Below are 27026 nucleotides of genomic sequence, written 5' to 3' on the forward strand. Positions count from 1 at the left end.
GTACAAGAGAAATTGAAACTTTACACGATTAAAAATATATTCAAAGACAATTTTATGAAATAGACAAGTATGATAGATATGTTCATATTATTTAGGGCATAAAATGTGCTAACGTAATTTAAAAACAGCGAAGACAATTAAAATATAAAATGTTATATATAACACGGGAAGTCTGAATCGCTTTTATAAATAATATGGGCGATAAGTAAAAATGAGAGTAAAGCAAGTTAGGAAATAGAAAAGATTGATTGTTCCCAAGCTGATTATATTATACATTTTTAAGGATTCCGTACGTCGAAAAAAAACGATCATTAATAACAATACATCTTCACAGTTTTATTCACTAAAAATAAAAAATAAATATATTACTGACACGAAAATTGTGTCTTCTAATTCCAGGGGAAAAAAAGAATATTATAAAACTTTCTCTTTGCGAATTCGAACTGTACTAGGTCGGATGTTTTTATATCACGTTAATTAAAAAAACTATTTCGCTTTACTAGGTTTAATAGAATGGAAGCGAATTAGTAATTATATAGTATGTTTGATAGAAATATACTTCTATACTTGGCGGTTGGGCAACCCCGTCTGGGTAGGTACCTCATCATGTAATCTACCACCACTCAGCACAAGCACAAGAGACATGACACCTTAGTTTCCAAGGTTAGTGGTGCACTGGCTATGTAAGGAATACTTAAAATTTCTCATCTCATCTCTCATCTATGGGCAGTGGTGACTCCTAAGCATCAGGTTAGGCCCATTTAAAGTTCTGTCAATCTATTTTATAAAAACAATGAATTTGTTTTAACTTTATTTCTGGACAGACTTGCTTTTAAGAATTGGTTTTTGCTTATTTTAGATGTTAAAAAGAGTAACTACTGAGTTTCTTGCCGGTTCTCCTCGGTAGAATCTATATTCCGAACCGATGGTAGCTTTACTTAAAATATTTTGTTAAATGACGACTCAAAAGTGCTCGTAAAAGCCTACTTGAATAAACTATATTTTGATTTTGATTTTTCGCTGAACAACATCCATTAGTCTAATCCAAACACGAGAGGACAAAAGTCAAATAAACAACATTTGATATCGAATTGACGCCATATAAGGTTAAACTTTGGTCGAGATATGTTAGTGCATGAAGTATAGTATAGTATATGAAGGTGCCTAGTTATTCGGCAAAATTTATGCTTATAGGATTCCTATATTTAAACCGAGTGTTGAAATTAACCTACCCGTTCGACTGTTTTGCCTTTTTACACCTCTTACTGTCGACCCTTTCCACGACCACAAACGTTAAAACTCTCCAGTGTACGATTTTTATAACTAAATTACATTTTATACTGATATTAATATAAAAAATTAAGTAACGCCCTATGAATGTGTAGTACACTCATAGGGTGTTACTTAATTTTGCTGAGATAATTCCTCCTCTCATTTTGAAGAGAATGTTTGAAACTTAGTCCAACACCATTATCAGAATTTAATTCGTTTTAGATATATGCATGTATCTTCACGTCGTTTTCTTTCAAAGCCGAGCGCGTTTACCAGATGAATTATAAAAGCAAATTAGCTTATAAAATTAATGGTGCTTGCCCGGATTTGACTCGCAATATTAAGGTGCACGCGTATAACCGATGGGCAAATTTGGCTCAAAAAAAAAGTACATATCAATAAACTGAACAAAAAAAATATTCGCATTTAAATACTTTTTTAAGGATTTTCTAATAATATAAACAAAAAGAAAGAAAACAAATGGAGATAACATTAAGCAACATGTTTTAAGCGACTTAAAATAGGTTCTAATTTAGTCAAAACTTTTATGTTTGTTCATGACATCACATTTACCACGTTTTCCGACATGAATGATTTTAGAAAGATGTTAGTAATTATAGGATGGTACCATTTACATTTACACGTCTAGATTTATTAATAGGATCCTTGCAAAAATCATCAAAAAGCTCGTATTTGCAAAGGCATCTTACGACATATTATCGAATATTTTTTTAACAAGTCAATCGATTTCAATGATTATTTTTTGTTAAGATCTTATTAATAAGTTCTTATAATAACAAATAATCGACCTCTTCCATTCTAATAAGCATTTACATCATAGGATGATCATTTTAATGTTACATTATATTAAATTAGTATTTTTTTTATTATTGTTCTACAAAGTATTATATGCTCATATTACTAAATAAAGTCCATTTGTACTGTTGTAAGAAGTTAGCCATTTTTCGAATGCGTTGAAACATATTACCTAATGAAGAATGAAGCATATTTTATGAATGCAGTTAATCATCAAAATGGATGTTCAACTAAGGGGCGGCCGTAATGCCTTTACTCTATAACCTAGGTGCAAGTGAAAGGATTGAAAAGGCATTTTTAATCTCTCAAAAGCCACATCAAAAGCAAAAATTCTGCTGTACTCATTTGTGCCGTAACATCATAAAAACGTTATTACGTACGTCCATTCATTGCTCTTGATTGCGTATATTATTCAGAAAAAAGAGTATGTCACGTAAATTGCAAACATATTGAAATCTGGACGATTATTTGAAGTATATGAATCAAAATATACTTTTACGGATTTATACGACGAATTTCGAAACCTTTATACAGCTTAATGTGAAGTAAAATAATTTTGAATAGTATTTTTGAGTACATACTTATTTCAATTACTACTTAAGTAATACTAATATTACAAACGCTTCGAGCTCATTAAGTACTTAAACGAAATTGTTCGTAATCGGCTAAATTACATTACACCAATTTTATTAAGTAATTAGGTACGATGCTATAACAATGAAAACTATTATAAATATTAATTTAAAGTTACTATTGATTCTTATTTCTATTTAAATGTTGGGCCATATAAATATATATATAAGACATAGAAATTAAATTTATGCAAATAAAAAAGACGAATGATAGATAGATAAAAAAATAAAAAACCTTTAACAATATACCTATAAAGATACATATTTAAGGTTGGGACTCTCTAGTGAATATAATACATACTCGTGTAGAGGGATCCACGCTTTCATAACATATTGTGTTGTATATAAACAACAAAAGAATAAACAGCTTTTAATATATATAAATAAAGAAAAGATTGACAGTAAAATTAAATTATAAAAGAGACAATTTTGTTTGAAATACAAAATAAAATAATTAATACATTATTTTAAATAGAACATTTGTCTAGCACTAGATACTATTACAGCATGTAGTATATAACCATTAGTAACATTATATTATAGCTCGCACTGTTATCAGAGCATCGTACATAATCACCTATTATTATTGGTGTAATGTTTACTTCTCACCCGATTACGGGCCATTTTGTTTCAAATTAACTCCTAAATGAGCCTTAAGCGTCCATTATTTTATTATTAAAACTTACGGTTTCACTTACTTTATTTAAAGAAATAGTTCTTTAAGTTTCGGAAAACTGCAACAAATCAAGAATTTAATAATAAATTTGTAATAATAAATTGAACTACATCTTGAAATATTTTCCTGAAATCTAAGCCTTCTTAATTCGTTATTCTGCTATTGTATTTAAGAAAATTTATTCGTAATGAAAATTTCGCATATTTGTTTTAAAGCAAGCGCTAGACTTCTACGAACAGAACGCAATTATGCAACTTTAGACGTAATTTTATTCTAAAACGAACAAGTTCAACCTTAATTAGACACTCCTCTCTGTACTGCAATAATAATGGAATAAGTAATTTTAAGCAACGCGCAATTTCTTCATAAGTATAATATTAGCTAGCCTTCTAGGCAATGTTGGAAGTTCTTCCATAAATGTATTTCTCTCGGGAACATAAATGCAATTCGCTAAACTCAATATCTTACGTCCTGAGTCCTGACCGAGATCTGAAGCTATCTGTATGCAGCTCCATTTAGCTGTCTTCAAATGGCATTAATTTTAGCTAGTTACAGATTTCAGTGTTGTAATTAAATTCTTACTAAAGTAAGTAGTCCAATTAAGATATGGAATGTAATTAAATATACTATAGCCATGATTGCTTATAAACATATATATTTATATCTTTATAGATATATTTATTCTGTACGTGAATTTCAATGAACTCCTCCTATTTGGCGTAATCGATTTCGATAAAAATAATGTGTGTGTTTGAGTGGGCGGTGGTGGAGAGCGGCGCTACGATTGAGTTCCAAGATTATTTTTCTTTAAGAAAAAAATATACATTTTTATTTCTCCAGGACTGGGACAGCCAGATAGTTTTTTTATAATATACTTGATTGCTTTTTGCCATTTAACAACATTGTTATTTTAAAAGAGTTTCAGTTTATAGAATAAAATGAAACATATTTTTATTGGCTAAGAGCTATTTGCATTCATATTTAAAAAAAATTTTGAATAAAAAAGAAGGCAATCAGTCTTATTTTTAAGATCCAAATTTATTTTACTTAGCATAACCATTATGATCACTGAAAAAAATGTTACTTGAATATGCTAGGAATACATATTCTTTATAATTTTTACTTGATGACGTTACATTTGTGTCTTTTGTGTCATTTGTGTCAAACTTGTCAAATCACACTATCAATATTTTCTGATATATATTCTATATACCAAAACATTAAATATAAAAATTCAATTAAAAAAAATCTACATATAAAAGGCTTATAAGTAATAAGTCTTATAGGTTAGAAGGAGATACCTACCTTTTAAAATAAAAATTAAATTTTTTAATAGCAAAATTATAACTGCTGATGCCCATTTTAAAATCCTTCATTACTGTGAGAAGTTCTTTTTTACAAGGTAGGAGGGGGCCGTTTTATTTGGTCAATTCAATCAATTGTTATTTCAATGAGATACAAAGCACCCTACCTATAATATTTGTATAAAATAGACAAGTAATTGAAATTAATAAAACGTTTAATTTAAAAAAAAAAACAACAATTATTTAACAACTTGCATATAATTTATCAAAGGAATTGAAATTGTATTTATCATTGGAATTATAATAAGATGTCATTTATAAAAGTTTACTTGAAACCTTACCACATGTATGTTAAGATCTTTAAGACCTATCTGTTAATCAAATAAATGAAAGTGATAAAAAAAGTGTTTTTAATAATTTTCTAATAATTGTTTAAAATGAAAACAGCTGGTTCCATTGCTAATTAAATTATAATAAGGATCTTCATTATTTTTACACGTTGTGTAAAATGATGGGTAGTTAAGATAGCCTCAAATAGAAAATTATAGATGTTACAATTTCGGACGATGTTTTCCTTATAACTTAGTGACGATTACAACACAACTTACTCGAACTGCCCGACAGATAGATTTTGATACATTTTATATGTACATTTATTAATCGTTATATCACAATGTATTGTTTAATATTAAATTATATTTTGTTATAAATACCATACCTTCCACTACTTATGATATGTAAACAAATAAGTCGAGCTGACGTTTGTAGAAAGCTGGTAAATTCTAGAAGCTAAATTTCTGAATTTTGCTATATAATTTTATTATGTATTTATTTTAAAGTAAATACTAATAAATTAGTAGTTGATATGATAGCATTATATTAATTTTATTGGAACGCAGCAACTGACCTCAAACACTAGCTACGCTAGACAAATCATAAACGTGTAAAGATGAGTAAAAACACAGAGGTACTCTAATAATTAATAAGGCAGACTGCCGCACCCGTTAAATAAATTAGCTAAGATATACAAACCAAATGTTTAAAAAGGGGAGACATGAAGACAATGACAAAAGAAGTGTTTTACATCAAAAAGGATATATGTTCCAATCACGCCTAGACTGAAAAACAAGATCTATAAAACAAAACAAATCCTTTTTACCATCGAAGCTATTATAAGACAAAACAGAGAAATGAAAATTCAATATCCAATGAGTATGTCGTGAATATAAAAGATTGAAAATTAAAAATAATTCTGATTTTACTATATAATAACTTGAATAAATTACACCTGGATAGGTTTACTAAAAGTTGTTTTGAATTAAGAGGTTTTCGATAAAAAACACTGAATATCGACATGTAACATAAGTAATCTCTACTCTAAAAATATATGTGTACGCTCTGAAATGGCTCAATTGAAGGTTTCAAACTTCAAACCAAAGCACCGATCAACTTTCTTGTACTTAATTTGTGTTTATCTCGGGCTCTGTGGTTAAGGAAAATACCGTGAGAAAACGATCATGTGACTGACATGTACACCGACCTGACACCAACGCATGGTAGCAGCATGCTGATTTAAGAACAAAAACTATTTAAGCAGAGCAGGCACATTTATATACTTTGACTTTTTATGGATTTTAAAGGAAAAACGAATTTGTGAACAATAAGCACTCACGTATGTAAATATTTTTTCTTCGTATATAGGTACTGGACAAAGGAACACTTGAGTCAGTTCAAACTTTTTCAATTGATAATATTTTTTATTAAGATGCAACACAAAGGAACGGAGAAAAGTATGAAGTTGTGAAATAAATTCTTAATTTAAAGCTTGAACCAACAGAATAGGAGTCGATATTAGAGCCGGTGTTTTCATTGTTTAGCATTTGCTTTGTTTTCCAGTGGTGTTAATCTTCGTGTTATAAATATGTGTAATTACCTATAAAATCGGCTAGTGAACCTTTCTTCGGTTTCGTGCACAATTACATGCTACGACAAAAAGTATTTAATTACAAAAAGCATCAAATAGATTGAAACATTTTTTTTTTATTACAAATTACAATATTATGTTAAAAAAGACAATTCTAGACACATATAAAACAAAACGGATTAACCGAGTCATTTAAAACTGACTAAATATTGTTCTACATAGAATTATTTCTTTTTTTTAAAAAACTCCAACATAAGTAACAATGGTCATAATGTATTAAACAAATTAAAAAATATTATGTTAATAATAAATTATCGCATTACTAATTATAGGATATTGCAACATAATCAAAGTAGAAGAGATCATATAACTAGAAGAATTATACTTTATTTTTAGGTAAAATAAAAAAATTAAGATGAATTATGGTTTGCACTTCACTAACAATAATAAACAGAGTGAGGTATAGGTCTATTCACTAACGAAGGCTCGCCCCTCCACCGTAGCGAAGCATAATTAAATCGAGGCTGGCTGGGACTCATAAGGTAATTTTTTGTCTTAATCAAAATTAATATACAAAAGAGTCAAAAATTTTAGATATTTGACATTAGATAATATTAGATCTTTAAAGAATTTGGAATAATTCGTGTCTTTCCATTTAATAGGAAATATTCCTTTGTAGTCCTGAGATAAGGATATAGGTAGGTATATGTGTATAACTGTATATGTGTTAAGCGATGAGTTTATCTAACTTATAGATTTAAACTAACGTGAGTAGTAAGATCAATTGCATCTATACCCTAAAGACACGTGGGACATGAAACCAAGTTCTGTGATTAGAATTATGAAACGCGACGTTTACTGCTTTTTACTTTTGCTGCGGCTTGGGGATAAGACTAATTAGTCGTATGCCGTGATGTAAAACAACATGGCCCCTCTTCACAAACGCTCTCTTCTAGCGGTACATCCCGTTAAAATATATTATAATAAAAAATAAAAAAATACTATTTATTTTTATTAAATAAACTTTTTTTATTTATTTTGCTCCATATTTTATTAACTAGTTTTCTTTAAATATAAATTCTCTCTCAAACCATCAAATGATGTATAACATCGGTTGGGTGTCCCAAACGGGATATCTTTTTCATTTATGTGAAATTCGTTTGTATAATAATGATAACGTGCACATGTAAATTATAAATTAGATAATTATTAACTGCTCGTAACTAGGACTAAATCATTTCCTATATGAGAACGTTTTCCGCGCGTATCATGTGTAATTCGGAAGCGCTGTCGCTCGTAAATCCACTCTGTTCCGTGGCGCGCCTGCCCTCGCCGATTACGATCCATGTAAACTGACATTCGGGATTTAACCAATTACGAATTTAATTTAAAATAATTCCCGTTCAAGAAAAAAATATATTACTGTAAATAACTATTAATCTGCTATTGATTTAACTGCTAAGAATTGATTTTTATTAATTTTATTCTAAAGTAAAAATAACATGTGTTCATTAAAAAACGTTTCCTGCGAATTATGTTTGATATTGCGGTTAGAAAACTTGCACGTACCGGATGAAACTCTGCACATTAATTCACCAACCGGCATTGGAGCAGCTTGGTGAAATAAGATTCAGGCTTTCATTTTTTTCAATTACTCCATTGATGAATCAAATGGTTATCATATATACAGAAAGTATGCATTAATTAAGACATACATAATTGAATTGTTATTGATTTTACGAACGTTTTCTCGTTAATGTATCTTTACCAACTAGATTAAGCAAAGTAGTTTATCATCAAAATGGATACTCTGGGTAGCTGTAATTCCTTTGCTGCATAGCCTAGGTGCAAGCGAAAAGATTGAAAAGGCCATTTTTAATCTCTCAAAAGCCACATCAAACGCAGAAACTCCATCCTATTCCATTTCTATCCACAACGTAAAAGCGTTACTAACTATATTCATACATAAGTCCATTCGTAGCTTTGATAAATTTTAATATTTCATCGTATATATTTATAACTGATATTGTTTATTATATTTATTTATTCAATTAACATAGCTTTGTAATTTAATGGTGGAAAAGAGAGACGATATGTAGCCATTTTTTAATGTAGCCTAATGAGCACACTCGATTTCACAATTTTATCTAGGAAAGAATGGGGGCAAAAATGTTAAAATCTTTAATAAAAAACTGTATAAACTGTGAAGCTGTTTTTAATTTTCATTTAATGGAAATATGCATACCAGACAAAACAAAACTTTACACATATTGCTATTTCTGTAATAATATTTCATTAAATATTATGCCAATAATCTTAATTCACTTCACTTACCATACACACGCTATAATTAAAATGTACATGTTATTTCACGCTAGTACAAAAACCGTATGTATTTTGTTTTCGCTCGGCAGATGTAAGCAATGTTGGTAGCGCACCAAAAGCTCCGGTGGACAGCGTGGGCTGTAAGCCTGTAATGTTTGCTTTCAATTAACCAATGGTCAACAACCAGGTTCACCCCATACACTTTTCATGAAACAATTCTACTGCACTTAATGCAGTTTCTTGTTTGCTAGAATGCTACAATCTGGGAAATTACTCTGTGTACGTTCACAACATTAACAAGAGATTGAAAGCGATTGCTTTATAACTGTTTTGTTATAAATTATTTACTATTATTTATGTTCAAGTATTTATTGTTATAAAAATCTCTATCTTTATATAGAAATTTAGGCCATTCTTTCACATGTACATGTATCTAAATAATATACTTCAGTATATAATACTGTACACCGTATATAGGTATACTTACACCTAACGTTATTAGCAAAAAATTGTCAATGTTAGACTTTTAAAGAATGTTGTGAGTTGAGATGAAGTGTCTAGTAGTATTAGTTAGCACTACATGATCAATCGAATTACAATATTTATATTTTACAAAATTCTATTATTAATGTTAAAAAACATAACATAAACTAACATGAACATATATACAGAATCACAATGACACACTTTATTGAAAACCAAATAATATATGCTGTTATAAGTAGCCAGCTCATAAATGAACTCTTCGAATATACAGATCGATAGAAAAAAATCAGCTTAAATATAACTATTACGTAAATTGTCTCACGAAACCTGCCTGACTACACGATCTAGGTACCTATAATATTAAATTCCGTGCCTATTTTTTCAATCCCGTGATAATATCGTATAATAAAAATTTGTAGAATATAGGTACGTCGGTATGAATTTGCATATTTTAATCCGTTTCATTTAGTATCAACGACAATCGTTCGGTTAATATCTGGCGTTAATCCCAGTGGACATAACCAACCGCGAAACGGCCAAGCGGCTCTCAGCGGCCCACGTTATGAAGTCTACTTTTAAAGGAAAAAGTTAAATGGTTTGGAATGAGAGATCGGTAATAGAAAATGAACCGCAGTATTCATTTCCTTCTACGTTTTAATGTACTTTGATAAATGTTTATTACTTATAAAATTACTGTAAATGTTAATAAAAGTGCATTTAGGATTTTTTAAGATATAAAGTATTGAAACGCAAAACACTTTTTACTTTTTTAATTTAGTTGTTATAAACATTTTACTCTGTCCTTCTTCTAGCAGATATATATTTATGTATTTAAAACTGCATCAAGCGATCTATAATCTCACACTGAAATACTATTTTTTTATGGCGTTGGTTGGCGGACGAGCATATGGGCCACCTGAAGGTAAATGGTCACCACCGCCCATAGACAAAGGCGCTGTAAGAAATATTAACCATTCCTTACATGACCTATGCGCCACCAACCTTGGGAACTAAGATGTTATGTCCCTTGTGCCTGTGATTACACTGGCTCACTCACCCGTCTAACCGGAACACAACAATACAGTGTACTGTTATTTGGCGGTAGAATATCTGATGAGTGGGTGGTACCTACCCAGACGATCTTGCACAAAGCCCTACCACCAAGTATTTTTCCGACTAGCCTAATAAATCTTTCCGCTTTCTTTCTAATGTAATATTTTAATGTCTGCATAAGTACCTACCACCCAAAATAAAATTGTATACTAAAAAAAAAAAAAAATCTAGATGATATGTTAAACAATTGCATATAAGAAACTTATTCTCTATTTTCTCTACATAGTATAAAATCAGGTCGCTTCCTACCGTCTGTACGCTTAGATATTTTAAATTACGCAACAAATTTTAATACAGTTTTCATCAATAATCTTCGATTAATTCAAGAGACTCGATTAATTCGAGAGGAAGAAACTCTAAATATGTATATAATATAAGCAAGAAAAGCAGAAAATTACCCGTGTAAAGCCGGGACGGGTTACATACATAAGATAAAATTATTCAGACCTATGAAAATGTAGTGATATAAACAAATTGACAAGGTCATTTCTATGTTAAATAGAGATTACGTTAGATATATCTACTAAGATTTATTATTTACAAATTAATTTTATACCGTTTTTAATATATTAATAGTGATATGTAAAATTATTTTAAAAGTTACTACTGAATTTATTGTCATTTCTATTCGGTAAAATCAATGATTTTTAAATTTATGGTTTTATAATTATTAATCGGTAAAATGTCGATTCATGAGTAAATTAGCAAAAAATAATTAGGAATCATCACTGAAAAATTGTAGGTACACATATGCTTAATTTGTGCTCAGCGTTAAAAGAATCACTGAGGAAATCGGCATGTGCCGGATATGTTTTCCGCACCTCACTAAAACATGACAAATAAACTCCAAGCTTTTCATTAAAATAAGATGAAGCCTTTGTGCAGTATGACTTCCATATGCAGTAATTTGCTTATAAAAAACTACCAATAACTATAAATACTTATTTAGTCATAGCTTCTTTATTCTCTTATAAGGCGAACTGGGAAGGAATTTGCAAAGGAAGCGCAATCAGATTTTCATCGCAAACGTCCCCCCTTCGCTGCCGAAGAAATGAATACTTATTGCTAAAATGAGGCGGGCATTAATGAGAGCCGGCTTTCGAGCGCTCGTCCGCGTCTTAATTCTCTTCGAAAAATATTCAATAAGCGACTCAAAGCGGTAGCTGATTTGCGCCATACAGATGAATATTGGATATGCATTAATTTAAATTTATTTGAATTCGGTCTGATTACAATGCTAAGTCTATATTTATTACGTTTAGGATTTTATTTATTTATGAGAAGTAATAGTATAAATTTATCTGTTACTAGTTTTCGGTCGTGGGATCTGCGTCCTTTTCTGTACCCCTGACAACGTGAATGCAAAATTTCATAATGATCGGTTAAGTAAACCAACAAACCAATAAACAAACTCACTTTCACATTTATAAGTTAGGATGAGCGGGTTTTGAGTCCGCCTTTAAACCGACCCAAACCAGCTACAATATTTTCAAGGACAATATATGTGCTTCTAAAGAGGTTGATAAAAAAAGAAATAATACAAAAATAGCAGTTTGTATATTACATATCTTTTAATGCTTTTACAACACATATATTATAAAGCAAATGATTCTGTAGTTTAGACCAAGCTTGTGTTGCAGATTCTTCGACAGATTCCAAAGATTTAAGCAATTCGTCTTCTTGTGAAATTGTCTTTGTATGAGTTTTTAAAAATAAACTCAAGTATGACTGAGCCAATTCAAAATCTTTATTTGATTTAAATAAAACATCTAGCATTTGAAGAAATTGTTTCATAACTTCAAAGCATCCACCTGCATCGGGAGCCATACTTGTTACTTCGGCTTCAATAGACGAAGGTGATAATGTTTTAAGTTTCTCTAAACATTCATTATAATCATCTACTTTCTCACAAGCATTTAACTTCTTAGCGAATGGCGTTAATGTTGAAAGTGATTCGGGAATCAATAGCTTGTTATTTGAAAGACCCTTTTTTTTTTTCTCCAAATCAAATTCAAGCTCAAGACTGGGAATCGTCGGTAGAAAGAATGGTGCTGATTTAGGTACAGTTAAAGCTGTTTTCGGTTTATTACGTCGCTTAACAATGTCTAAGTGAAGCAAGTTAAGCCATCTTGATGTTGGTTGACCAGACAAAGTAAGAAGTTCTTCACTAATTTGGTCGGGGGATTTATATTCTGGCTCTTCTCCCAAGTCTATCGTTCCAATATCCTCAATATCTGGTTTTTCTGCAGCACTGGTAGGCAACTCTGCAACAAAAAATCGTTATTAAAAAATTAACCTTTTCTTTTTTAATTCAATTGCCCAAAATATCAAATTGTATAAAATATTTTATAGTGTTTTATGATATTATAGTGTACAAGAATATGCACAAACACAGTTGTATTCTCAGACTTATAAGATAGACACCGAACAAACACGTAATAAGGTGAAGCCATTTAAAAAGTATTTAATACATCAAATGCATGAAAATTTATGAATAATTTTATGTTTATAGCTATAGAGTATAAATAGTAGCCGCTAATGATGATAAATATTTAAAATAATAAATAACTTACTAAGCTGTGGAATATTAACAGCATTTCTGTCAATAGGCTTGAGGAATATCTTATCATACAAGTGCCTGTTGGCCCAAAGGAAGACACCCAACTCTCCGACATGTGTAGTTGCCAAGAAGTCACCTGTTGGTGACATGCTGAGCGAAGTGCAAGGTTGTTCCACCTTAAAATACAAAAATCATTTTAGGATTTTTTTTTTTTAAATTATCCTAACATGTTCTCAAAATCAAATTTAACCTATTTTTTTTAACAAATGTCAAATATAATACACATGTAAGTTCTTACACAAAAAATATCAACAAGTTGAGCACTTGGAATGTCCCATGTGCAGATAGTACAGTCCATAGATGAAGTAACCAGCCATCTAAAAAATATAAAAGTGTTTAAATAAACATTATAATTTCTACATTAGATTATATTTTTATTAACTTATTTTAAATCTTTACTAACCGGCTTTGACAGTCAAAATCAATGTCGTTAATTTTGCCAACATGACCTTCAAATTTTCTTATAACTTTCATTGTATCTATATCGACTAGGGTTATTGAGAAGTCTTCATTTGCTAATGCCATTAAACCACTGTCTCTGTGACATTTAGTGCTGTTTACCGATTCCTCCAACTTCAGAACATGATATGGTGTTGTGGCTAGAATTAAATATAAATAATATAGGTAATCTTAACAGTACATGTAAAATTGATTTAAAAGATCATTAAGGCAGACTGCTTAGGATCAACATTTTTGTTCCAAATATAACATATTCATGTAAACCATAGTAAGAGCATAAAACATAACAACAATAATAATTATTCAAATACCTAAATTATAAGCAAAACTAAATCTTAATGAAAATGAATGACATTAAATCATATCAATAAAGCTATTTTCTACAAAACACAATATTTATTAAACAAATGAAACAAGAATATGTATACACTTGGTAGGAGGCAATGTATGGCCTTATTCACGTTCTCTATTCACAAAATAGTGAATTACCCAAATACTTAATAACTTACCAGCTTTAAAATGCCAGAACTTTAATCTGTCATCAGCCCCGACAGTGATGACTCTTTGATTGCAGAGATCTGTCTCAACTCCTCTCACTGCTCCCTTATGTGCAACTTTTTTCTCATTGCCATAATGCCCTCTGTATATACCTGACTGCATATTGAACTTGTGTACTTGACCATTACTATAACCTAAAAATAAAAAGAATAAATAAGAATTATTTTATAGATGTTTGATTAATGTTTAAAATATTCTTAGCATTATTTTATTTTATAATGAAATTAGGAATAAATTTTCAATAAAGTTTAAATTTTGATACTGTTTTAAACAATGGATCATGTCTTATAAATAAAATATAAAATGACATCTATAACGTATTACCAATGAGCACAAAATTTCCACAATGTGTAACTGTCAAGCAAGTCGCCAGTGTTCCTTTCTCCATTTCTGGTGGTTTTAGTTTATGTTTACCCATACATATCCTGTTGTATGACCATGTTGTAGCAATGAACTTCCCATCATGTAAAGAAGCGATACTGTCCCATTGCTTGTCTCTTTGCATACAAGAGCTTAATTTTGTTATTGGAGGAAGAATCAGGTGATCAACTTGTGTTCTTTCTAAAATAAAGTAGTTAAAATATGAAACAGCTCATTGAAAATTAAATTGAAATTAAAAGTGAATTATCATTACTTTTCTTCTTGGATGCTTTTCTGTTGTAAGATGCTTTACCCATACTCTTGTTAAATGTTTCTGTTATCGTGTTCATGATATGTAGACTCCTATCTCTACCTGAAGCCAATATATTCTCACCAGTTGGTTCACAGTAGCGAACCAAGTTGGGAGGAAGAGCATGACCTTCCCTAAGATAAAAATAAGTCAGATGATAAAAATTACAAAAAAACAAACATGCTTGTAAAGCAATTTAAAATGTTGACAGGTACATAATATTATAACACTAACTCCAATAATATATATGTTTTTAAATATAAGAAACCTTTTCTTTAGAAGCCTTGCTCCTCCATCAGGCATATCAAATATCCACATTTTTAAAGAGTTGTCTTCAGAATTTGTTACCATTAATGGTTCAGATGTCAAACATTGTAAACCAGCTATTCTTGAAAAGTGAGCAGACTGTATCTGCGATTTGACTCTCTTCTCTTCCAAATCCCACATCACTAAATGTCCTTTAGTGCTTCCTGTTACCATTATTGGTACACCATCCATTCTAAATGATAAACAACTAACCATTCCCCAGTCATGAACAAACTCCATAACAACTTGGTCATAGCGAAGATTATGAAGAATTATTTTTCCATTTTCTAGGGCAATAGCTACTACATCGATCGCGGGTGCTGGTTCAGTTACAGTAACAGCTGAGTCCCAACCTTTAAATGTGAAAACTAACTTTGCTGTTCGAATATTCCATATCTGAAGTTGGCCCTGTTCACTACCAAGTAATATTTTATTGAGGTATGTTGGAGGATGACATATTGACGATATCTTGAAACTTTCCTTGTCAAAGCGAAGGTCTAGAAACTCTGTTTCTTCCTTAATATCAAAAATTTTCAACACATTGTCTTCATCAATAGATATAATATGTATGCCAAATGGTAAAAGCTTGTGAATAGGCGCCTGGTGTCCTTTATATACATGCTTTAGTTCACATCCTCGTCTCCACGCGTAAATATCGTTTTCAGTAGCAGTATACACATGAAAACTGTCGCCGCACATACATGTTATCGGTCCTGGATGTTCGCCACTTACGCTTAGTAATCGGAATTTGTCACATCCATATGTATGGAACCACTTCCCTACACTTGTACATAATAGCGTTTCGCCTCGTCTTTTAATAAAACGAGCTACAAAAGGCACATGTGTACTGACATAACCTAGAACTCTTGCACCGGTAAATATTTGACTACTTCTTTTGCCTTCCGACATCTCAAACAACAGTTTTATTTAAAGTTAACATAAATATTCACTAAAAAAAAAGATTGCAACTTATTTAAAATTAATAAGATATTTGTTTTGATTGCATGCTTATGCCAGAGTTGACAGATTCTCACACTCACAGCACGTCACATTCACATGTGAGAAAGACAGTGACATTGACAAACTTCATACTCTATTGAAAATAAGGCTTGATATCGAGTATTTTAATCTAAAGCAATCGGCAGTTTTACATTAAGGCAGATTTTTGAACCAACGTAAATAAAAGTAGATAAATCTCAAGTCAATGCGCATAATATATTTTTTAACGTCAATTCATAATCGTAGATTGTTCATCCATAAAACCTTTACCACACCTTTTTATCGATTCCACCACGCATAACTTCATACTGAGTAATACGATTTAGATGATTATTAAACAAAACAAAGTCAGGGTTTATTCAGGGGTTTATTGAAAAAAAAAAAAAACATTTTAGTACGCATTATATTTGATAACCTTATGAAGTGTATAATTATTAATTAGTAGGTATAGTCTAAATATTAATATATAATTCAATTTTAAAGAAGTCCTTGACGTTTAAGATCCTCAAAAGTTTTGCGATTGACAACATTTCCTTGTGAATCTTCAAATTCTTCGTCATTTTCTGCTACAAATCTTTCATTTTCTTTCTGATTTTTTATTTTTTCCCATACTGAAATTAAATGTTTAAATATAAAAATTTAAAAGTGAAGTATATTTCCAAGACTGTTATATTAAATATAATTAATGTAAATATTGAATACAATCTTAATTAATTAAATAAAAATACTCACAAGCTAATGCATCTTCAATCTGTGTGACATTAGCAAAATGTGCTGTATTCGGTATCCCGAGACAGCGCATGCCGTGCGCGTGACGCCATTCGGCAAAATGACGTTGGAACGCTTTAGGGCCTTTATATGTGTAGTTACCGCAAATCTCGCATGAGTAACTGATGTTCAGGCCGTGCAATTTGTATAACCAGTATGGGATAGGCTGGAAATTTATGAATTATAACATTAAATAGGCCAAAAACAATCAGATTAAGATATAGATACTATGATCAATCTTTAACAACTTATTAAGATATGTAATAAACATTTTCAATTACTTTTCCATCCCACCCCAGTGGTAAATTCTTAGGGTTGTATGGAACTTCATCATCATCAGAATCAGCATCAGCGGCGACAGATGCGTCACTTTCTTCATCACTTTCGTCGCGCCTCTCCCCCGCAGCACGAGCTGCTCTCCGAGTCACATTCTCAATAGTAGCAGCGCGAGTACCGCTTACTATGTTAGCAAATCTACAAAAATAATATATTATAAACAGTATTATAAATTGCTCCGTAAATTTATACATAAATTGCTTTATAACAAGAATTAAAATAAATACAAAAATATCCATCATATCTTTCTAATAAAACTAACACTGACTAATGGATTAAAAGACAAAATCTATAGTCTATACTAGATTGGTATCTAATACCATCAAATTTTGCACACGAGTTACTAATATAACTAGTTTTTAATCGCGGCTTCGCTTGTGTTTTAGGAATTTTTCCTTGGAGTCAAAGCTTCATACTTCATACCAAATTTCATCGTATTCCGTTCAGTGGTTTAGTCGTGAAAGAGCAACAGACAGACAGATAGTTACTTTCGTATTTATAATATTAGTATAGTTAAAACTGACCGAAACTTGAAATATAAGGTACAATAAAAGAACATACATATAGACTAGGAAACATGTCATTTTTGAGTTTTGATGAATAAAAAATATAATTATTATTAATAAGTTATTTAAGAAAAATCGGATGGTTTCTGTAGTTTTGCTTATATACTAGAAAAATCAGGCCGACGACATGTCTGTGCGTAAATAAAAATTGACATAGCGAGTTGAACGATGTATAAGTTGAAATGCTGTAACTTCATTTAGCGGCAATTTAAAACAAAGTCGATAATATTCTTCTTCATAAAAACTTTTTTGTTAGAAAAATTTGTTTATGAAGGTACCTTATACACCTTGACTTTATACCCATAAAGGTGCAGAGCAGCAGGAACACGACAAACTTTCAAACTATGTCACAAGTACACAACGTTACAAATGTAACGCGGGAAAAACACCGGTCATAGACAAAAGGATAAGAAAGGATTAAAAATAATACCTATAAACTTGTCCCTCTATAGCTGCAATATCTTTGTGACGTTGTAGAGTGGAAGCCTTGGCCTTGTTAGCCCCTTTCTTCGCCACGAGAGATTTGTCTAAAGCCGTTTGACCTTTTGTGCTGAATAATCTATTAATGATAATTTAATATAAATAAAATAAGCAATTATAAAATAAATTAAGATAACAAAACAATGATGAAATATAAGTGAAATACTGGTTGAAGATTATTTTAATTTTTCAATAAAATGACGTTTACTTGCCAATTTTTCGACAATCAATTTAAAATCATTGTATAGCTTTTAATGTTGATTATTTTTGTAAATAATCCTATTACTATTTTATCATAGGCTTGCTCTTAACTTAGGAATAATTAACTTAGGCATTGGTTTGGATACCCATTTGATCCCAAATTTAGAAATACTTTCCCAGCTGGACTGGTTCTCAGCCATTATTAGACTAATGCTCCTTGACTTGAGACAAATTGTAAACAACTATTAACAAAATTATTTAATCGCCTCTTGCCTACACTTTTACAACAACTGCCAGAACCACATAGCTAAATGTTATAACTCTTTCTTATTACAATTGTAGTATTCGTTCTTAGATAATAAAGAGAAAATATAACAGTTTTATGTATGGTGAAAATATATAAAAACAAAACAGTTTTACAATATTTATTAATTTTTACCTTTGTGCTCTTTCTTCCAAAGTTCCACCACACTTCAATCCAAGAGCCATTAGAGCAGACTTCAATCTGTCCAAACCAAGTGAAGCTAATTCTTCCCAGGAGAAGAAGGCAGATAAATCTAAATGAGCACCAACATTTGTAAGGGCTCCGCCAGTCTCTTTCTAAAATTGAAATATTCGTAATAACAGTTCAAATTATCTAACAACAAGGAATAATGTTAGACGGGTCATCAATCATGCCGATCATTATGAATAAGCACACAGGCTCAACTAATTTGATACGACAGGAGTTGAAAAGCTTTGGAATAGTTATTTTGTGTGTAACAAATTCCGCAACAATAAAATTATATTCTTTCAATGACAGACAGCCTTGTCTTACTCCTGTATCTAACATCTCCAGTAGATTATGTTTTTAATGTTTTTTTTTAACAGTGCCTTTGAAGTCATTAGCATTTTTTATACAATACCTATATTTTTTTTATTAGCATTAGCAGCCTGTAAATTTCCCACTGCTGGGCTAAAGGCCTCCTCTGCCTTGAGGAGAAAGTTTGGAGCATATTCCACCACGCTGCTCCAATGCGGGTTGGTGGAATACACATGTGGCAGAATTTCGTTGAAATTAGACACATGCAGGTTTCCTCACGATGTTTTCCTTCACCACCGAGCACAGGATGAATTATAAACACAAGTTAAGCACATGAAAATTCAGTGGTGCTTGCCTGGGTTTGAACCCAAATCATCGGTTAAGATGGGCCATCTCGACTCTATATTATAATTATTTATTATATGCCTTCGAAAACACAGCAATGAAATGAAGAAGCAGTCCTTATGATTCTGTACACTTTTCTTACTAGCATAGATAATTAATCTAGAATACCTTCTATTTCTGGCACCAGAGGGCGCCGTAAGAACTTTACCGCCATTGTAGCTGTCAAGCGCCATTGCATTCTTGTGATTCTTTCGAATAGCATCAAAATTTTTTTCTTAAAATAAAAAGTATTAATAATTTGTAAAAAAGAGTACTAAGTGTGTGATTTAGTGCTTGTTGGAAAACACAGCAGTGTATCTCGCTACGAAGATGGATCCGGTAGGTAACGATAAGGAAAACGAGCGCGCCGGTACTGTTGCTTCGGATGGAGAACAAGTACCGTCAACAAGCTCTGTGTCTAGATCGTCAGGGAACAGTTCATCCTCGTCCTCGGAGTTCGAGGATGGTACTGCATCACCCTTACCAAATAAACGATCTCGAACCACAACACGTAAGTACAGGTCGAAACAGGTTTTTACCGATCCCCGTGTTGATGTTTTAATGTCACAAATGGCGTACATTTCTAATTATTTCAGCCAATGTAGCCCTATGTATTATAATTCAACAGATCAACAGAATTATAATAAAGCTGTTCCTAGTACTAGTAATAATAACAATTTACAAAATTTTCCTAATAATAATAATTCAGAGCAATTTCTAACACTACCTAGCCAACCCGAATCAATGTCGCTTAATTGGGGTTCCCTAAATACAGATGTTGATAGGAAAAAGATTATCCCAACTAGTGATAAAGATAGATATTTAGAGTTAAATAAGTTACAACAATTTGATTCTCAGGCATGGAAGGGCATTAGGTATAAGCAAGTTTTACAGAGTTGCTTAGCAACTCCAGGATTCACTGGGCTTCAAGTTAATGATGAGTTATGTCACTTTAATAAAAGCAAGGACTACCTCGCTTCAACGGAGTTAGTTTTAGCTGGCCTATCCAATCAGGTTTAGGAACAGTGGCAATTATTAAAAACAGGTTTACAAACTATTGTTGACTGGGCTTGTGCTAATTCTCAGAGCTTAAGTCCAAATAGCTTATTTGATAAAATTTCTGATATTTTTGGACCTGGATCTTTATGTCATAAAAATTCAGAGACCACTATGCAAATTATATGTGGAAAGCGTTCCGAATGTATAGAGGTTAGGCGTGAGCGCATTCTTAAGGAAATATGTAATGAGAACCTTAGAAATACTCTAAGGAATGTCCCCCCCAGCTCTGACTTCTTATTTAGTAGAGAAGCTCTGCAGCCCATAATACAGTCCCTCGGAGGGTCTCAGGTCTGGTTGAACACTCCAGCCTACTTAAGGGAGAAGAGGAACCCAGAGCGGGCAGAACATTCATTTCAGAATAAAAGGGTTAACAATAAATATAAAAATAAAAAGTTTGATAGAAAATTCAAACATTCTGTACAACAGAAGAGTCGGTCCTTTCGTCAACGTCGACCTAATACAGAAGGATCAAACCCCAAATCTAAAGAAAATTGACTCGCCACAGGGTTTCAGAGGAGGTTGCCTGAGATTTTCCACAGAGAAATGGGCGCAACTAGGGGCAACCCAGTTTATTTTAAGATCAATAGCAAATCACCGCTTACCTTTCAGAAAGAAGCCTCCTTTGAAATACCCTTCCAGTCATTTTTTGGAATGTCTAGCTACCAAAGTTTCCCCAGAAATGACTCAGATGATAGAAGAATTAAAGAGCAAGGGTGTACTAGAGAAACCTTCAACTATAGACCCGGGTTTCTTTTCAAAGATGTTTCTAATAAAGAAATCAGATGGTGGACTGCGCCCAATTTTCGACCTCAGGGCTCTGAACTCTCATGTTGCAACAAGACATTTCCATTTAATAGCACAGGTAGATGTGATAGAATTCCTCCAAGGGGACGACTGGTTAGCCAAGATAGATATCCACCAGGCGTATTTTCATCTGTGTATCGCGGAGACTCACAGAAGGTTTTTGCGTGTCATTTACAAGGACGAGATCCTCCAGTTGACAGCATTACCTTTCGGCCTGGCCTCAGCGCCCCGTACGTTTGCAGCAGTCTCAAACTGGGTGGCCGAGGTCCTCAGAAATCGAGGTATACGTCTAATTGTGTATCTGGACGACTTTTTACTGGCCTGTCAGGACAGATCCAAGCTGATAGCACAGGTTGCGGAAACACTGGCAATCTTGGAGTCCTTGGGATGGTGGATAAATTACAAGAAATCCATTACCACTCCCACACAAAGGCTGGAGTACTTAGGTCTAATCTGGGACACTCAGAATCGGACAATAGCCTTACCATCCCAAAAGGTTCTAAGTATAAAATACTGCCTGAGAAGCATGTTGCGACGAGACAGCTGCTCGTTAAGAGAGCTTCAGAGGATGTTGGGCATGCTAAACTTCGCCAATCATGCGAACCCTCAGGGCCGGCTTCACTGCCGGAGGTTACAGCTTTTTCTAAAAAAGTTTATTGGGAAAGGCCCAAGAAGACTATTGACTCCCAGTGTGCGAGAAGACTTGCGGTGGTGGTTGGATGCAGTAGAGAGCAGTTCAACTCCACTACAAAAGAGAGAGGTAACGCATTTCTTAACTACAGACGCAGCGGATGCGGGCTGGGGAGCGAGCCTAAACGATCAGTATCTGTCGGGAAGATGGGCTCTAAGCCAACGAAGCTGGCACTCCAATATAAAGGAGATGTATGCCGTCTTTGCAGTAATCAAGTCTCAGGGTTCACGGTTACAAAATGCGCACATTCTGGTACAATCGGACAACAGAACCCTGGTAGCGTACATCCGGAACCCGATCCATAAACCTATTAGGACTAACAACCAGGTTGCTGGAGTTGACTTATCAGCTCAATATACAGATGACAGCATTCTACTTGCCAGGAAATCTAAACGGCATTGCAGATCGCTTATCAAGAGGAAGACCAATACCAGAGTGGCATCTGCTGCCACCAGCCACAAGAGCAATATTCGATCTTTGGGGGATTCCCGAGATAGATCTCTTTGCATCAAAAGAAACCGCTGTTGTGTCAAGGTATGTGACTCTAAACTCAAGAGATGGCTCGGCTCTTTTTTGCGACGCCTTCAGCCAAAGGTGGATCTTTCAAACAGCGTGGGTATTTCCACCTCCGAGCATGATACCCAGAGTATTGGCACATCTCAACAGCGCAGTGGGAACATACTATGTAGTAGCGCCGCAGTGGACCCAATGCTTTTGGTTTCCGGACCTACAGTCCCGCGCATTAGCTTCCCCTCTGCAAATAGAGAATCTGAGAGAAGTATTGATAGATTGGACAACAGGGATCAGCCCCCCTCGAGTGGACAGATTAAAGCTTCAGGCTTGAAAAATTGGGGGTGGGAGGATCAGGTAACCGATTGGAGTACAGAGGAACGACTTTTGTTAAAGAAGAGCTGGCGTCCATCTACCTTAAATACCTATAGTGCACCATTAAAGAGGTGGCTACATTGGAGTAGATTACATAACGTGCATAGTAAGAGACCCGAGGGTAAGGATGTAGCCAGATTTCTGGCCAGTTTGTATTTACAAGAGAAATTTGCATACAGTACAATTTTATTACATAAGTCCGCTGTGTCAACATACTGTGCAGCAACAGTAGAGAGCTTTTTAAAAAAACTTCTTTATTCAACAAGTTTTAAAGGCTATTAGCCTCTCCCAACCTTATTCACCAAGACCCCCTGTGTGGGATGTTAATATTCTGTTGGACTGGTTAAAAACATCTAAGGTTACGAACTCTCTGTTTGAACAAAGCAGACGGACAGCATTAATCCTTTTACTTGCCTCGGGTCGAAGACTACATGACCTTACCCTTCTAGAAGTCAGCGAGCAAGGATTTGTAGAAACTGACCATACTATTACATTCTGGCCTAAATTTGGTTCAAAAACAGATACAAATATACATAGGCAATCAGGTTGGCTTCTCATAAGGCATCAAAACCCGAAGATTTGCCCAGTTGCCCACATAAAAAAATTGATTGAGATCTCAAAGGCAAGACGGGGCCAAGAGAAAAAAGTAGAATCCCTTTTTATCTCAATATCTGGAGTTGTTAGACCTGCATCTAAGACAATGATTGCGGGATGGGTAAGGTCAGGATTTAAATTAGCCAAGATTGATGCCTCCCCAGGTAGCATAAGATCAGCAGTAGCTTCGCGGGGATGGCTGGACAACAGACCAGTACAAGAGATACTGGAGAGAGGAAATTGGAGGAGTATAAAGACTTTTTCAAGATATTACTGCAGAGATATAGACAGATCTCATGGTAGTGAAGCTGCAGTAGATTCGCTTTACAATAATTTTAAGACAGTGTGATTATATACCTATTAAGGTTAGTGATGTATGATTTGATCTCAAGATTAGAACTGAATTAAACTTATATTTATAATTTCAGAGAACAGAGGCTTGTTTATTATTATTTTGGTTAACTTAATCATAAGTTTGGTTGTTATTTTATCTTTTATTATTTTATTAATATAGCAGTATTATCTACAAGATATAGATGGCTTTGGTTCCTAATTTTTAGATACATAAGGATAATTGTTAAAATTGATTCTTAATTAGAAGTTAAGACAATTAATGATTAAAAGTTTTAAAGTTGATTTTAATCCTGGTATTATTTTAACAATTTGCTTTCACATTGCATTCTTGTGTTTTGTTATTTCTGATCACCAGCAGATATCAAACAGGTCTTCATTTCATTGCTGTGTTTTCGAAGGCATATAATATGACTGTTTTGCATTACAACAAAACAGGTATTATATGTTGGAGAAAACACAGCAATGATGCAAGGAGCTTGCTGATGATGAAGACTGCAATGGCGCTTGACAGCTACAATGGCGGTAAAGTTCTTACGGCGCCCTCTGGTGCCAGAAATAGAAGGTATTCTAGATTAATTATCTATGCTAGTAAGAAAAGTGTACAGAATCATAAGGACTGCTTCTTCATTTCATTGCTGTGTTTTCTCCAACATATAATACCTGTTTTGTTGTAATGCAAAACAGTCATATTTTTTTAAACTTCACATACAGAGTAAATGCAAGAAATACCATATTCACTGACAACTTGATAAGGCCATATCCATAGCACCTACAAAGTTGGCAACTGCCTCATAATTACAGTACACTAAGTATGTAATATTTTTTTATTTTTTTTAAAGGTGTACTTTTTTCCATACACCATTATAAATATTTATAATATAGATTTGAATTTGAAGTTGAAGAACATGTGAAGGTTGTAATTCATATTTGTAACAAAACCGATACATACAGGCCATCCCGGAAAACTCCCAGCTTCCCATTGTTTGATAAACTCTTGATGTGCAATCGCCATTTCCTGAGCTTGGTCTAGCAATGGTTTAATTCTACTAACAAAATCCTTCAAATATGTAAGTAGAGCTCGTATGTAGTTCCTGTACTCACTGTTTTTACGTTCTCTTGGTATATCAAACAAGTGGTCAAAAATACTTAAATAAGTAATATAGTCCACTTTCTGAAATTTCAAATTACATATTGTAAGACTCCAACAATTAAAGTAAAAAAAAAAAAACTGTAATAATTGCTAATAAATTACCTCAATACCCTTTAAATTTATATATTTTTCATAACATTCATGAAGATCCAAATATTTTCCATAGCCCTCTTCATCTGTAAATTCAACGGGGGCTGAAAGAAATATCACCAATTACTTTTTATGAACCAATTTATTGAATTGATTTATCAAAATATTATACAATCATCTATCTTATTCTTTGTTAAAGTTTTCGGATGATATAAATAAGCATAACACTTACTTGTATAATCCTCTGCAGGATTCTCTCTTATTTTAGCTAGTTCTTCAAACTCAACTGACATTGGCACACATATCTACAAAATATTTAAAACTATATGAAATAGTAATAATACTACACACACATTTTCCTTTTTTGTACTCAAAACTATTATAAAACAATAAATGAAATATTATTATATTCTCAAAATTATATTTTTCCAAAATTTAGCCTTAAGTTTGTGCCAATATGCACAACAATAGATTTACAGAATTTTACCGGTCGGTAACAAAACTAATTTTAACTTTTGTGACTTCAACAACCAACTCTACCAAATAATAGCAATAAAAACTGAATAAATGAATGTATGAAAGTGAAGCCATAAAGGTAGCAAGTTTCTTATCAAGAATGATTTGCATTGCATTATGCATGATACAATAACTCACTTCATTAGGATGTTTTCTGTGAAATTCTTTAATTTGTTTAAGTCTCGCATAAAACTCCTGAAACTCGTTAGGGCCCGATAAAGCCGCAATTTCTTCTTTTCGCAATCCATCTTTATCTTCATACAGCTCCTTAAGTCTTATAGTCGATTCTATATACCTCTGTAAGAAATTGTAATGAAGTCTTTACAAATTTTTTTAGACATATGTTAGGGTTACTTTTTATTTACTTACTTCATGTAGATTTTTTAGACGATGATCAGCGTTAATTGTTTCACGGTGCTGAAAAATATTTAAGGTTAAGTAACTATAAGTTCTATCAAATAAACCAAAGTTAAAAAATATTTTTAGAGTTAAATATGTGGCGATTCATTGTTGTGAAGGTTATATTAAATACATACTCCCGTCTTTTTATGCAAAATCTCCTTCACCATTGCGTCCATGGTACGTTCTCTCTCTTCATGATAACTCCTTTGCTGTTCCAGTATAGTCTCCATATTCAAAATACTCTCGAAAAACCCTAATGAATTTTAAATTTATCAATAAGCCGTCTAGCAATAAAAATGAAAAAATTTAAACAACTTAAACATTAACCAAGCCAAACAACCAATTTGACAATCAAGTGTTGATGTTTGACAGACCACATTTGAAGTTGACAATCAGGAAAGCGTCAATAAAACGAAATATGGAAATATAGAGATAAGATATAAATAAAAACCTAAATATTTTGTAACCAATGATTCTTTTTTATATTTAATTTAAATTGCAGTTAAAAAGAGGGTATTTAAAAATAGCGTGTCAAATAAGTTATTAATTTTACCTGTAACTTTGGTATCACTTACAAAGATATTATATGTAATTGTGATATATTCTTTTCTTACCTTGTAATTTCCAATAAGAATAACAAAACATACTACATTCATAATAGTAATATCCGTAATAATGTATACGTTATATGTTATTGGAAGTTGATCGAAAATGACCCCAAACTAATTCAAATAACATATGATTTTTTAAATGTAGAAATTATTGTATTATGTTAACAAATATG

The 27026-nt window shown here is 32.5% G+C and overlaps 2 protein-coding genes across 3 annotated transcripts; both read right to left on the reverse strand.

The window, feature by feature from the left end:
* Window positions 1-12096: 12096 nt before the first annotated feature.
* Window positions 12097-16205, reverse strand: LOC125067415 (WD repeat-containing protein 36). The gene is made up of 8 exons (XM_047676015.1): window positions 15124-16205; window positions 14820-14989; window positions 14510-14746; window positions 14137-14319; window positions 13572-13767; window positions 13407-13485; window positions 13122-13284; window positions 12097-12812 (listed from the first exon to the last, which is right to left on the reverse strand). Exons 1-8 carry the CDS (start codon window positions 16068-16070, stop codon window positions 12109-12111), a joined length of 2679 nt encoding a protein of 892 aa, XP_047531971.1. The 5' UTR covers window positions 16071-16205; the 3' UTR covers window positions 12097-12108.
* A 350-nt stretch (window positions 16206-16555) lies between these two features.
* LOC125067213 (splicing factor 3A subunit 3) lies at window positions 16556-26864 on the reverse strand. 2 transcript variants are annotated; one of them, XM_047675672.1, is made up of 12 exons: window positions 26857-26864; window positions 26377-26495; window positions 26210-26257; window positions 25979-26137; window positions 25557-25629; window positions 25337-25428; window positions 25034-25255; window positions 18951-19111; window positions 18261-18389; window positions 17210-17402; window positions 16893-17094; window positions 16556-16771 (listed from the first exon to the last, which is right to left on the reverse strand). In XM_047675672.1, exons 2-12 carry the CDS (start codon window positions 26470-26472, stop codon window positions 16638-16640), a joined length of 1509 nt encoding a protein of 502 aa, XP_047531628.1. In that variant the 5' UTR covers window positions 26473-26495; window positions 26857-26864; the 3' UTR covers window positions 16556-16637. The 2 variants fall into 2 exon arrangements, with proteins under 2 accessions (XP_047531628.1, XP_047531627.1); XM_047675671.1 differs by lacking the exon at window positions 26857-26864 and adding an exon at window positions 26563-26674.
* Between the last annotated feature and the right edge of the window lie 162 nt (window positions 26865-27026).

This window comes from Vanessa atalanta, chromosome 11 (assembly GCF_905147765.1).
Source record: "Vanessa atalanta chromosome 11, ilVanAtal1.2, whole genome shotgun sequence".
Taxonomy (NCBI): domain Eukaryota; kingdom Metazoa; phylum Arthropoda; class Insecta; order Lepidoptera; family Nymphalidae; genus Vanessa; species Vanessa atalanta.

Excerpts from the sequence above, each read along its gene's own strand:
- LOC125067213 (XM_047675672.1), bottom strand. The coding sequence starts at position 26,472 with ATGGAGACTATACTGGAACAGCAAAGGAGTTATCATGAAGAGAGAGAA. Across the intron at positions 26,258-26,376 it reads TTTTGCATAAAAAGACGGGA|CACCGTGAAACAATTAACGC; the intron begins GTATGTATTTAA and ends AATATTTTTCAG. Across the intron at positions 17,403-18,260 it reads ATAGAGGGACAAGTTTATAG|ATTTGCTAACATAGTAAGCG; the intron begins GTATTATTTTTA and ends TTATTTTTGTAG.
- LOC125067415 (XM_047676015.1), bottom strand. The coding sequence starts at position 16,070 with ATGTCGGAAGGCAAAAGAAGTAGTCAAATATTTACCGGTGCAAGAGTT. Across the intron at positions 13,285-13,406 it reads AACTTGTTGATATTTTTTGT|GTGGAACAACCTTGCACTTC; the intron begins GTAAGAACTTAC and ends TTGTATTTTAAG. Across the intron at positions 12,813-13,121 it reads TGTTAATATTCCACAGCTTA|AGTTGCCTACCAGTGCTGCA; the intron begins GTAAGTTATTTA and ends TTTTTGTTGCAG.